We start from the raw sequence: 14787 nt of genomic DNA, 5'->3' as shown, positions 1-14787 counted from the left end.
TCTTTCTATCATATTGTGGATAATTTTTTTAAGCCCTGGACTCAACTAGTACAATGCACTTTTTGGTGGTTTCCCACTTTCTAACCCTGGTAAGCTTGAGATAAATCAAAACTCTGCTTCCTGTGCCTTAACTCAGAGCAGGACCTGTTTCTCCTGTCACCCCTATGCCATCTAATCTACCTTTGTTCCTGGTCAAACAGTGTCTTTGTTTTCAAATTCCCATCCTTCCTTTCAGATACCTTCATAGCCTCATTGCTCCCAACTTTAATTTCCTCCAACCTCACCATTAGCCTGAGTTATTTACGGTCCACTCATCCTGACTGCTTGTGTATACCAATTTTAATTGCTCCACCATTGGTTGTCTGATTTTAGTAGTCTAGGTCCCAAACTCTAATGTCCTTTCTACATAGTTTCTCTACCTCTCTCTTTGCCCTTTGGGTCATTTGTAGAACCTCCCAATTTGGCCAAGATTTTGATCGTCTGACCTAACATCTCTTACATGGCTTGGAGTCACATTTCTTTTGTCTTACAAAACACTCTCGGACGTGATTTGTGTCATGACCTTAAATGTACTGTATTTACATAAGTTGGTAAGTAAACAAAATAATCAGTTGTTGTTCTCTGTGCACTGCAGATGGCACCATGTCCACAGATAGCAGCTACATAATTCTCACAGCAACTGTACCTCGATATGTGTCCTGGATGGTAAGTAACTTGAAAAAAGACATTTACAGGATATTAATGTCATGGTTTAAAAGAGCAATCCAAAACTAATGGGTCTTATTTAGTTGTACTGAATGGTTTACAGCTGTTCCAGTTTCTTCAGACATAATGGCCATTATAACCATCTTCATGGACATGGCTAGTATTCTGCTCATTAATCATCCTTCCTAAATCGCTGTTGACCAGTTGATGAGTTGCCATCTTGAACTGCTGTAGATTTTTGGGTGGATGTGCACCCATAGTGTTGTTAAGCAGGGACTTCCAGGATTTTGATTCAGTGGCATTGAAAGAGTAGAGATGTAGTTCCATGTTGGGATGATCTTTGTTATTCATAGAATGAGTGTTACTGGCTAGGCCACCATTTCTTGTCCGCCGCTAGTTGCCTGTGTAAAGGTGGTGCTGAGCTGCCTTTTTGCACCACTGCAGTCCTTTTGACTATAGATACATCCACAATGCTGTTAGGAAGGCAGTTCCACTCTCTCACCAGAGGCAGTGAATGAATAGCAGTGTATTTCCAACACAGGATGGTGAGTAGCATGGAGGGGAACTTCCAGTTGGTGGCCCTCTACAACTGCTGCCCTTGTCCTATATGGAAGTGGTTGAGGGTTTAAGGAGAATTTCTGCATTACATTTGTAGATGATACACATCGCCTGCAGCTGCTGCTGCTAAGCTTCAGTGGTGGAGGCAGTGAATGCATGTAGGTATGATGCCAGTCAAGAAATCTGCTTTATCCTAAATGGTTTCAGGCTTCTAGAGTGTTGTTGGAGCTGCACATATCCAGGCAGCAGGGACTATTCATCACACGCTTAACGTGTGCATTTGTAGACGGTGGACAAGCTTTGGAGAGTCAGGAGGTGTGTTACTTGTGGCAGAATTCTTTGCCATAGTGTTGCATCCACAATATTTGCAGCCAGTTTTTTTTTTTGAGACCCTCAGTGCAAACTGACAGGCCCAAGGGCTTCTCCGCTTTAAGTTCGATTTTGTTTCTTTTTCTGTGGAGTCAGTGGTATAAGTTCCAGCCTCCTTTTTAATTTTTGTGAATGTTTTGTTTAAAGTACTTTCTTGTGAAGCAGTGTAGTTTTAGCAGTTCATCCTACAGTCAGTATTTGAAAAGTAATTCTGTGTAATTCTCACCTGAAAAGGTAATAAAAAGATTATTAGACCGCAGACTTAGATGAAGCTACAAGGCAAACTAATATTATGGAATACACACACAACTGCTGAAGGAAATTTCGTATTTGTGATGTGGCCTCATACAAATTCTTGGGTTGCTGTACTTTCCCCTGTTCTTATTTTACTGCAATACTGTCCTGTTGGAGACACTTGATTGCTAAGTGTGAAACACTTCTGTATGGGTTCTCCCCCATACTCTCTTGCTATATTTTTAAACTTTTATCTGTTGTCTTTTGTGCTATCCTAAATATTGAGTGGTAAACTCAGTTATAGGGTGTCATATGACACACAGGTTGTTCGGCCCACCATGTCTATGTTGACCATAGAGTCATAGAGATATACAGCACAGAAACAGATCCTTCAGTACAACTCGTCCATGCTAACCAGATATCCTACAAATCTAGCTCCATTTGCCAGCATTTGGCCCATATCCCTCTAACCTCTTCCTATTCGTATACCCATCCAGATGCCTATTTAATGTTGTAATTATACCCGCCTCCACCTCTTCCTCTCGCAGCTCATTTCATAGATGCACCACCCTCTGTGTGAAAAAGTTGCCCCTTCGATCCCTTTTATATCTTTCCCCGCTCACCTTTAAACCTATGCCCTCTCGATTTGGACTCTCCCACCCAGAGAAAAGACCTTGCCTACTCGCCCTATCCATGCTCCTCGTGATTTTATAAGTCTCTATAAGGTCACCTCTCAGCCTTTGACGCTCCAGGGAAAATGGCCACAGCCTATTGAGCCTCTTCCTATAGTTCAAACCCTCCAACCCTGGCAACATTCTCAAATCTTTTCTGAACCCTTTCTAGTTTCAAAACATCCTTCCTATAGGAGGGAGACCAGAATTGCGCACACTACTCCAGAAGTGGCCCAACCAGTGTCCTGTACAGCTGCGACATGACGTCCTAACTCCTACACCTAATGCACTGACCAATAAGGGCAAGCATAGTGTCACCTGCAAACTTACTAACTCTACCTCCTCTGTTCACATTCAAATCATTTATAAAAATGACAAAAAACAGTGGACCCAGCACCGATCCTTTTGGCACACCGCTGGTCACAGGTCTCCAATTCGAAAAGCAAACCTCCACCACGATCCTCTGTATTCTACCTGTGAGCCAGGTCTGTATCCAAGTAGCTAGTTCTTCCTCTATTCCGTGTGATTGAACCTTGCTAACCAACAGATCAATAAACACTAAACTACACTACTTGCCTGCTCTTGATCCAAAGCTGATTATGCCCTCACGTATTAAGTATTCAGCCACATGCTTTAAGTGTTACAAGAGTACCGCCTCTGCCATTCTCTCAGGCAGCACGTTCCATACATCTACCACTCTTTGGATGAAAAAAGTTTGTTTCTCAGATCTTCTCTAAACTACTTGCTGTTCACCTTAAACTTATGATCTCTGGTTTTGGACATGCCTGTCATGGGGTAGGGACTGTCACAATCTCCTCTGTTTATGCTCTCATAATTTTGTATACCTCGTTTAGATCCCCTCCCCGTCAGCCTCCCCTGTATCAAGGGAAAACAATCCCAGCTTATCTGGTCTCTTTTCGTAACTGAGACTTTTCATCCCAGGCAACATCCTGGTGAGTCTCTTCTGCACCTCTCCAATACAATCACATCTGATCGTGTAGCTACCAAAACTGTATACAGTATTCTATTTGTGGCCTAACCAATGTTTTATAAAGTTGTAATTGGACTTCTTGTTCTGATGTTGTATGGCCCAGGTAATGAAGGCAGTTATCTTGTATGCCGCCTTCACTACCCTGTCCACCTGTGCTGACACCTTCAGAGATCTGTGGACTTGTACACCAAGGTCTCTCTTTGTTCCTCAATACTCCCTAGGAATTTACCATTCATTGTCTAAAGCTATCTCTTTTCAGATGTCCCAAAATGTATCACCTTGCACTTGTCAGGATTAAATTCCATCTGCCATCGCTCTGTCCAATTTACCAACTGATCAATATCAAACTGTAGCCTGAGACCATCCTCATCCCTATCAATAGCACCCCCAATTTTTATGTCATCTGGAAACTTACTAATTATTATTTTTACATTCCTATCCAAGTAATTAACGTATAAACAAACAATAAGACTCCCAGCACCAATCCCTGTGGTACCCCATTGGTCACAGGCTTCCAATCACAAAGTCAACCCTCCATCATCACCCTTTGCCTTCTATTTGTAAACCAGTTTTGGATCCAGTTTGCCAACTTGCCTTGGATCCCATGGGCTCTTACCTTTTAGACCAGCCTTCCATATGGGACCTTTACAAAAGCCTTACTGAAGTCCATGTAAACCACTTCAACTGCACGACACTTACCAGTATGTTTAGTCACCATTGCAAAAAAACAAAGTAGATAATGATTAGTTAGAGACAGATCCTGAGTCATAGAGCAATGCAGCATGGAAATAGGTCCTTTGGCCCAAACTGGCCCATGCTGACCATGGTGCCCACTCAGCTAGTTCCAATTGCCCACATTTTGGTCCATATCCCTCTCAACCCTTCTCATCCATGTACCTATCTGAATGTTGCTATTATACCTGCCTCAACCACTTTCACTGGCAGCCCATTCCATATACACACCACTCTCTGCATGAAGAAGTTACCCCTTGGGTCCTCCTTAAATCTTTCCCCTTTCACCTTAAACCTATGTTTTCAGTTCCTAGTTTTCAGTTCCCCATCCCTGGGAAGAAGATGATATGAATCCATCCTATCTATGCCTCTCGTGATTTTATACACCTCCGTCAGGTCAGCCGTCATTCTACAACATTCCAAGGAACAAAGTCCTATCCTGGCCAACCTCTCCCTATAACTCAGGCCTACGAGTTCTGGCAACATCCTCGATATCATCTTTGCACACTTTCCAGTTTTAACTATGTCTTTCCGAGAACAGGGTGACCAAAACTGTAGACAACACTCCAAGTGCGGCCTCACCAAAGACTTATACAACTGTAACATAACGTCCCAACTCCTACATTCGATGCCTTGACCGATGAAGGCCAGCATGCTTAATGCCTTCTTCACCACCCTGTCCCCCTGTGATGCTGCTTTCAACAAACTATGTACTTGTACTCCTAGGTCGCTCTATTCCACAACACTCCTCAGGTCTTACCATTTACTATATAACACCTGCCTTGGTCTGACTTTCAAAAGTGCATTACTTCACACTTATCTGTATTGAATTGCATTTGCCAGTCCTCAGCCCATTTCCCCATCAGATCAAGATCCCCCAGTAATTTTTGATAACCTTCCTCGCCATCAGTGATATCTCCTAATTTAGTATTATCCACAAACTCACTAATCACACCTTGTACACTCACATCCAAATCATTTTCTGTAAATAAGAAATAACAAAGGTCCCAGCAGCAACCCCTGTGGCACACCGCTAGTCACAGGCCTCCAGTCCGAGAAATCACCTTCAACCATCACCCTCTGCTTCCTACCATCAGGCCAGTTTTGAATCCAATTAGCTAGCCTCCCTTGGATCCCATGCAACCTAACTTTCATGACTAGCCTGCCATGCGAGACTTGTCAAAAGCCTGACTAATGTCCATATAGACAACATCCACTGCCCTATACTCATCCACCCTCTTGCTTACCTCCTTGAAAAACTCAAGGATTTGTCAGACATGACTTCCTGTGCACAAATCCATGCTGACTATCCCTAATCAGACTGTAACTATCCAAATGTTGTTTGATCCTGTCCCTCAGTATCCTCTCCAATAATTTGCCTGCCACTGATGTCAGGCTCACTGGCCTGTAGTTCCCTGGCTTGTCTTTCCATTCTTTAAGAAAAGTAGTAACAACATCAGCCACCTCCCAGTCTCCTGGAAATTCATTGGCTAAAGATGAAGCAAAAATCTCTGCAAGGGTCTCTGCGATTTCTTCCCTAGCTTCCCACAACATCTGAGGATGGACCTGATCAGGCCCAGGGATTTTATCCACCTTTAATGTGCGTTAAGGCTGCAAACACCACCTCTCTGGTAATGTGTATGCGAACCAGAACATCCCCCATTTTTCTGAAGAAGGGTCTAGACTACGTGTGGCTGCACACGTAGACAGCCATGCTGATATTTAAGGAGACCTATTTTCTCCCTAGCCACCCTTTTACTCTTATTACATCAGTAGAACCTCTCAGGATTATCTTTAACCTTATCTGCCAGATCCGTCTCACCCTCTTTTTGCTCTTCTGATTTCCCTCTTGAGTGTGTTCCTACATTTTTTTAAAGTAATCTAGGGAATCACTTGAGCCTGATAGCTTAAACCCAATGTATGCCACCACCTTTTTCCTGACCACAGCCTCAATATCCCTCGTCAACCAGAGATCCTTAAACCTGGCAGCTTTTCCCTTCACCTTAACATGGACATACTCTCCATGGACTTTTGATATCACACTTTAAAAGCCTCCCATTTGCCAGTCGTTCCTTCTCCTTCAAACACTCATCGAATTGACAAATCCGTGGTGACTATCCCTGATCAATCTTGTCCCTCAGAATTTTTCCAGTCATTTCTCTACCATAAACTGGTCTGTAATTACCTGCCTATCCCGACTGCCGTCCTTGAACAAAGGAACCCCATTAGCTATCCTCCAGCCATCTCGCACGTCGCCTGTGGACAGTGAAATACTAAAAGTATTCACAAGGACCCCAGCCATCTCACCCCAGGCTTCTGTAGCAGCTTGGAGACTATAAGGACTGCAGATGCTGGAAGCTAGAGTCAATAAATGTGGAGCTGGAAAAGCACAGCAGGTCAGACAGCATTTGAGGAGCAGGGAAATCAATGTTTCGGGCCAAAACCCTTCGTCCGGATTGTGGAGAGGATCCCAGAAATAAATACTGGTATTCCTGACTACACTGTCTTTGTAAACTGTATTCAGAGGAGAAATATTTGTTTAAGAACTCACCATGTCCACTGGCTCCATGTCCTTTTGGTTTCCCTCTTTCACGTCCCACTCTTTCCTTGGTAACCCTGTTCTGCTTTTAATGTTGTCATTAAAAGCCTTGATCCGGTCTGGCGAAGATATTTCGTGTTTCTCTTTGCCTTCCTAATTTCCTTTTTAAGCAACCTCTTGCACTATGCTTTCGAAGGACCTCCCCTGTTTTTAATGCAATGTACCTGCTGTATGCTTCCTCTTCTTCCCATCATCAAACACTCAATGTCCCTTGATGTCCAGAGTTCTCCACCATCCTCGATGGAACTGTATATACATTGGGTGACTTTTTGAATTTCACCCCCTTCTGCATTTCCAGTATTTACGGTATTGATCATCTTAATCATTGAATTTGAATTTGGGATCTACCAAACAAAATCCTTGGCCAACAACCAGATAAACCTACATAATCAATAATGGATAACTGACTTTGTTTTCTGATGGCTTATAATTGTTTAATTTGTTTCGCCCCAGTGTTGAATAGTTGACAAAAAGAAATGTAGTCAATTAAGAATGCGTATTCCAGTTGTATTTTTGTATTTCAAAGAATAAAGTATTTTTATGTACTTTGCCCCTTATTTCTTTGTGCTGCTGCTTTAAATCATTGTCTGAAAAGTATTTTCCTTTTGTCATCACCCATCCTTCTGCCTGTGTAGCTATCCCACCCTTCTGTGTTTGTAGCTGTCTCTGAATGAAAATGAACACAGGAATAATTTGTGGTCTGTTATTTGTAAAGTAACTACCATTTTGAGGTCTGATATCCAGTATAAAATGGCATTTTATTGATAAGAAACTCAACAGTGATAAGTCTGTTCAATTGATTGATATCGATTTTTGTTTTTTTTTCCTTTTGGGGAAAAATCCGAAACAGCAGTTGGCTAGTTTTGATTTCAGTGATATCTCGAGCCTATAATTTACATTATTAATGTAGCTTATTTGGATTTGGCAAGGTGTAGGGCTGCAAACCACAAAGGCTATTGTTATGACATTTTAGTGTGTTTTATTCCAATAGACATAAGATATCGAAGCAGAATTATGCCGTGTGGCCCATCATGTCTACTCCGCCATTCGATCACGACTGATACGTTTCTCAACCCCATTCTCTTGCTTTCTTCCTGCAACCCTTGATCCCCTTTGTAATCAAGAACCTATCTATTTCTGTCTTAAATACACTCGACCTAGTCTCCATGGCCATCCATGACAATAAGTTCCACAGAATCACCACTCTCTGGTTGAAGAAATTCCTCCCCATCTCAGTCCTAAAGGGTCACCCTTTCACCTTGAGATTGCACTTTCAGGTTATAGTCTGCGCTACAAGTGGAAACATCTTCTCCATGTCCACACTACCTCGGCCTTTCAATATTCTGCAGGTTTCAAAGAGATTCACCCTCATCCTTTTAAAAGCCACTAAGTATAGACCCAGTGACCTCAACTGGTCCTCATATGACAAGCATCTTCCCTTCTGTTCTTCACTTCGCTGACTTTATATTTGCGTTAGTTATCACTGTGGGCAGTTGGGAGCTGTGTATTTTCTTTGTAGCTAAAACTGCTTTGCTTTTCAAAAAACGGGAGTTCTCACAAAATGGATTCAAATTCTATTGAAATTAAAATCAGGAAGTATTTGAAATATGCAGCAGGTTTGGTTGAATCAATGCAAAGAGATGCAGTTAACATTTTGAGTCAAATCCAAGTCTTCTGAATTAAAAGAAGGCAGAAAAGTAATGCTTTTATATTAAAAGTGGGAAGTGGAGGAAGAATGGAAGGGAAGACCAAGGATTGTTTAGAAGATGATATTAAATGAGAAAAAATTCGTGGAATAAAAAAGTTATAGCAGAGATGAGTGAAGAACAGAAGGGAAGATGCTTAATAGGAACAGTGCTGTACAGAACTATGAACCTGAAAGACCAAATTCAGACTGTACCACTGTTAATTGTGATCATAGAGTCATACAACACGGCAACAGATTGTTTTAGTCCAACTCTGCTGCAGATGTTAGATCTACCTTTCTTGAGAGCAAACCCACAGAAAGCGACTGGCCCAGATGATGTCCCCAGCTGAGCACTCGGATCGTGTGTGGTCCAGCTGGTGGGAGTACTCGCAGGCATCTTTAACCTCTCCTTACTGTGATCTGAAGTCCCCACCTGCTTCAAAAAGACCACCATCATCCCAGTGCCAAAGAAAAATCATGCAGCGTGCCTCAATGACTACTACTGCCTGGTGGCTCTAACCTCCATAATTATGAAGTGCTTTGAGAGGTTCGTCATGGCTCATAGCAACTCTAGCCTCCTAGCCTGCCTTGATTCCCTGCAATTTGCCTACCGGCGCAAGAGGTCCAAGACAGATGCCATCTCCCAGGCCCTACAATCATTCCTGGAACATCTGGAAAACAAGGATACACATCAGGCTCCTGCTTATTGACTACATCTCTGCCTTCAACACCATAATTCCAAACAAACTCCTGTTTAAATTCTGAGACCTATGTCTTGACTTCTGCCTCTAACTGAATCCTCGACCTCCTGAACCACAGACCCCAATCAATAAGAATAGGCCACAACACCACCTCCACCATAATCCTCAGCACTGGTGCCTCGCAAGGCTGCATACTCGGCCCTCTACTATACTCCTTATACAGTCACGACTGTGTGGCCAAATTCTGCTCCAGCTTCATTTACAAATTTGTGATGATACCATTGTCGTAGGTCAGATCTTCAACAACGATGAGACGGAATACAGGAAAGAGATTGAGTGCTTCATAGCATGGTGTAAAGACAACAATCTCTCCATTTAATGTCAGCACAATGAAGGAGCTGGTCATTGACTTGAGGAAACGGAGTGGAGGGCATGTCCCCTGTCTATATTAGTGGTGCTGAGGTGGAGACGGTTGAGAGTATGTTCCTGGGAGTGATGATCACGAACAATTTGTCCTGGTCCACCCATGTCGATGTGATGGCCAAGAAGTATAACAACACCTCTATTTCCTCAGGATGCTAAGGAAATTCGGCATGTCCACAAAGACTCTTAGCAATTTTTATAGATGCGCCATAGGAATCGCCCTAGCTGGATGTTTCACAGCATGGTATGGCAACTGGTCTTCTCAAGACTGCAAGAAAGTACAGAGAGTCATGAACACAGCCTAGTACATCATGCAAACCAGCCTTCTGTCCATTGACTCCATTTTACACTTCCCTGTATCTCTGGAAAGCAACCAACATAATCAAAAGACCCCATAGCCCTCCTCCCTAGCTCCAGTCATATTCTCTTCCGCCCTCTTATTGGGCAGAAGATGTAAAAGTTTGAATACGTGCATGAACAGATTCAACTACAGCTTCTTCCCTGCTGTTATCAGACTTTTGAATGGACCTGTCAAATGTTAATGTTGATCTGCAGGGGTTTGGAAGTGGTGACAGTGGAAGTGAGTAGTCCGATTTGTTGAAGTGACCTGTCAATCAATGTGGTGGATCTTCACTTGAAGAAAAAGAAAGACATACCAGAAGTGGTATTGAGATATTATTTTGAGGTTTTTATATTCATAATTATTTTCTTTCATAAGGTTGAAGATGCTGAGGTGAAACTTTCTGAAGAAGCACAACAAATAATAAAGGTAGGTCCACTAATTGGAATTTTTTTAAGAAATGAGATTTATGTTCCTCATAACTTGTAATAAATTTGCACAATAGGAATGTTTAATTTGTTGCTGGTAGAAATGCCCTAGGTGTTCAAATTATGAACAGAACCAGGAATAAGAGAGGGAATTTTTTGAGACACTATGGTTTGATTTTGCAGTTCTAGTTCCATATCTACATATTAGTTTTGAATTGTTAGGTGGCTTTGCCAGTGTATATTCAGTATTTTAGCTTTTATAAGTTTGAAACTGTGCTTTGCTTCATTGGCCAATGTGTGTCAATAAATTTATTCAGATATTTACTAAGTTTGTCCAGTGGTACAGTATCTTAATGTAACATGTAAGTCCATGTTAGTGTTGTGTAAATTAGATTGACAGGTCGAATCTTTTAAGTTTTCTTTAACAGATTTGACTAAATTTTGCCTGCCAAGTAATTTGTTTTATAATTACCTGGTTGGCCAATTGTTTCAACTTGTGTATTCTCATTTTCTGATTAGTTATTCATAAGTTATAGAGAACTTCTTCTTTTCCCAGATTCTATGTTCTTTCCACCAACATTTGCCCAATGAAATAGTATTGTGAATTATGTGTATTAATAAGAAATTTGCCCTATTCTGTTCCCTCAAAATTAATTACCATAACAATTCCTTGTTCAGACCAATGTTAAACACTTTAAGAAAATGTTTGCCATGGGACGTACAGTTCCGAATCCATCTGTGATCTCAGATTATAAATAGTGGCCTTCTTTCCACAGTTGTCGTCCTCTTACATCATGCCTCAAGGTCAAGGATGCCATTTTTCCACTTCAAACATTCCAATGCTCCATTTGCACACCTTCTGAAGTGAGGCAGTTGGTGTTTGAAGAGGCAGATCCTTAGGTGGTTTTGGGGAGGTGATGGCCTTCTGGTATTATCACTAGACTACTGATCCAGAATCTCCAGTAATGTTATGGGGATCTGGGTTCAAAACCCGTCATGACAGAATCTAACGATGACCATGAGACCACTGTCAATTGCTGGGAAAATCCATCTGGTACACTAATTTCCTTCAGGGAAGGAAATCTGCCATCCTTACTCAGTCTGGCCTACTAGTGACTCCAAATGTACAGCAGTGTGGTTGGGTGTTAACTGGTCTCTGAAATGACCCTGCAAGCCAATCAGTTGTATCAAACACGCGAAAGTCTCAAAAAGAAACGAAACTGGATGGACCACCTGGCATCAGTCTAAGCTCTGGAAAGACAAAGGCAAAAACAGCACTTCACACTGCAAAGTCCTCCTTTCGAATATTGGAGGGGTGGGGGGGGTGGTTCTCGTGCCAAGATTCTGAGAGCTGTCTCTGAGACTAGTCAAGCAACAGCCTGCTTATAGTCATATTCATGAAATCATGCTTTACGGGCAATGTCTCAGATGTCACTGTCTCTGGATATGTCCTGTCCCACTGGCAGGGTAGACCCAGCAGAGGTGGTGGCATAGTGTTCTAAAATTAGGAGCAGGTTCTTCTGGGAGTCCTCAACTTTGACTCTGGACATCATGAAGTCTCATGGCATCAGATCAAACATCGATAAGGAAACCGCTTACTGTCCTACCTTGGCTGATGAATCAGTAATCAGTACTCCTCCATGTTGAACAACACTTGGATGAAGTACTGAGGGTGGCATTCCAGGTAGGGGATCTCGACGTCCATCACCAAGAGTGGCTCAGCAGCAACACTACTGATCGAGCTGGTTTGGTGGTGAGGGATCCAACAAGAGGGGAAATAACATACTTGACTTCCTTGTAGCCAGTCTGCCTGTTGCAGATGCATCTGTCCCTGACAGTATCAGTAAAAGTGACCACTGCACAGTCCTCGTGGAGACAAAGTGCTGCCTTCACATTGAGAATAACCTCCATTATATTTCGATTTGATTCTATTCTTTGATTTGATTTTATTATTGTCACATGTACTGGGTACAGTGTAAAGTTTTGTACTGTGTGTAGTACAGGCAGATCTTGCCATACAAAGTGCATTAGGGTAATAAAACATAATGAAGAATACAGTGTTATGGCTGCAGAGAAGATGCCCAAAGAGTGAGATCAGCATTAAATTTAAATGTTGTGTGGCATGACCACCATGCTAAAGGGAAGAGACTTCAAACAGATCTAGCACTCGAGACTAGGCATCCATGAGGCATTGTGGGTTGTCAGCAATAGTAGAATCATATTCCAACATGATTTGCAACCTCATCGCCCACCGTATCCCCCATTCACCCATTACCATCAGCCAGGGATTCAGTCTTGGTGCAATCAAGTGCAGGAGCAGCAACAGGCATGCCTGAAAATGAGCTGCCAACCTGGTGAGGCTACAAAACAAGACACCATGCATGCCAAACAACAAATGCAGCAAGCAATAGACACAGATCCTCCAGAAGACCCCAACATCACGGATGCCAGTTTTCAGCAAATTCGATTCACTCCTCATGATATCAAGAAACAGTTGAGGGCACTGGATACTGCAACATTGTGACAATCAGACTGAAGACCTTTGCTCCAGAGCCTGCCATAAGCCCGAGCCAAGCTGTTCCAATACATTTGCAATACTGGTGTGGATAATTGTTCAGGTATGTCCCGTACGCAAACATAAGGATAAATACAACCTGGACAACTAACACTTCCTCAGCCTAGTCTTGATCATGAGGAAAGTGATGGATGTTGTCATCAACAGTGCTATTGAACAGCACCTGCTCAGTGACGCACAGTTTGGGTTCTGCCTGGGCCATTTAGCTCCTGCCCTCATTACAGCCTTGGTTCAAACATGGACAAAAGAGCCGAGTTCCAGAAGTGAGGTGAGAGCGACTGTTTGTTGACATCAAGACTGTATTTGACAGAGTGTGGCCTCAAGGAGTCCTAGCAAATCTGGAATGAGTGGATATTGGAGGGCAGCCTCTGTTGATTGGAGTCATACTGGTACATAGGAAGATCGTTGTGGCTGTTGGAGGTTAGTCATTTTAGCTCCAAGAGATATCTGCAGGAGTTCCTCAGGTCCAAGATCCTAGGTCGAACTATCTTAAGCTGCCTCTGCAATGATCTTCCCTCCATCATAAGCTCTGTAGTGGAAATGTTCGCACAATGTTCATCACCATTTGGGACTTCAATACTGAAGCAGTCCATCTCCAAATGCAGCAAGACCTGGATAATATCCAGGCTTAATTGAAAAGAGGCAAGAAACATTCCTGCCATGCAAATGCAAACAATAACCATCTCTAATAGGAGATGATCTAACCTTGTTAGTCAAGAATCTATCTGGGGAGGCAAGAATGTGGAGGTTGAGGTCACGTTGGATAATCCATGATCTTATTGAATAGTTCGGTAGCCTCGAGGCCACATGGTTGCTTCCAGGTCCGAGGTTTTGTTTGAATGGTCTCCGCCCTGCTGACTGTAGACATTTTCCAGGAACATTCTTCATTAAGACTACTGGAGTCTGCTTTTAATGAGTCTGTACTTGTTTGTTTTTGGTCTATTCTATTTGCACTTTTTACAGAGATGAGAGGCGCAAAACTGAAAAAGCAGAGAGATAAATTAGGGAAACATACCCCACTAGCTTCAATTTTTGTTAAAAATCCTATTTATAATTTGGCAAGACTATAAGACATAGGAGCATAAGTAGGCCACTTGGCATATTGAGTATTCTGAGAGATCCTGGCTGTTATAATTGTTAACTCCACTTTCCTTGCTGTTCCACGTGACTCTTGATTCCCTTACTGATGAGAAATTTGTCTGTCTCCACCTTGAATATACTTAATGACCCAGCACGACAGCCGTCTGAGTTGAAGAATTTCACAGATGCCACCCTTCTTGGGGGGAAAGAAACCCCTCATCTGTCTTAAATGGGTGACGAATGGGAAGTAGAATAAAGATTTGTTTTAAAAATTGCGTGCAGATAAAATAAAATTTGTTTAGTGAGAACTCACGACAGAAGTACCTTCAATGGTGTTTGGTCCATTGAAGGAAACATAGAACATAGAATTGTACAACACGGTACAGGCCCTTCGGCCCATGATGTTGTGCCGAACTTTACCCTAAACCTGAGGTCTGTCTAACCTTCACCCCTACCTTTATACTATCATCCATATGCCTATCTAATAGCCGCTTAAATGTCCCTAATGAGGCCGACTCCACTACACTCTCCGGCAATGCCTTCCACACCCCTGCCACTCTCTTGAGTAAAGAACCTACCTCTGACGTCTCACCTGTATCTACCTCCACTCACTTTAAAACTATGTCCCCTCATAATAGCTACCTCCACCCTAGGAACAAGTCTCTGGCTGTCCACTCTATCTATACCTCTGATC

The 14787-nt window shown here is 42.5% G+C and overlaps 1 protein-coding gene across 1 annotated transcript in view; it reads left to right on the top strand.

Annotated features, from left to right (window-relative positions):
* The window catches only part of dnaaf9 (dynein axonemal assembly factor 9), a 253262-nt gene that overhangs the window by 118371 nt on the left and 120104 nt on the right, over positions 1 to 14787 (top strand). The window contains exons 19-20 of the mRNA XM_048602079.1: positions 635 to 705; positions 10389 to 10439. Coding sequence (XP_048458036.1) covers positions 635 to 705; positions 10389 to 10439 — 122 coding nt within the window. The remainder of the gene's footprint in view (positions 1 to 634; positions 706 to 10388; positions 10440 to 14787) is intronic.

This window comes from Rhincodon typus, chromosome 1 (assembly GCF_021869965.1).
Source record: "Rhincodon typus isolate 14 chromosome 1, sRhiTyp1.1, whole genome shotgun sequence".
NCBI classification, from domain to species: Eukaryota; Metazoa; Chordata; class Chondrichthyes; order Orectolobiformes; family Rhincodontidae; genus Rhincodon; species Rhincodon typus.
The sequence above is the reverse complement of the archived record's forward strand: the minus strand, read 5'-3'. Positions and strand labels throughout refer to the sequence as shown.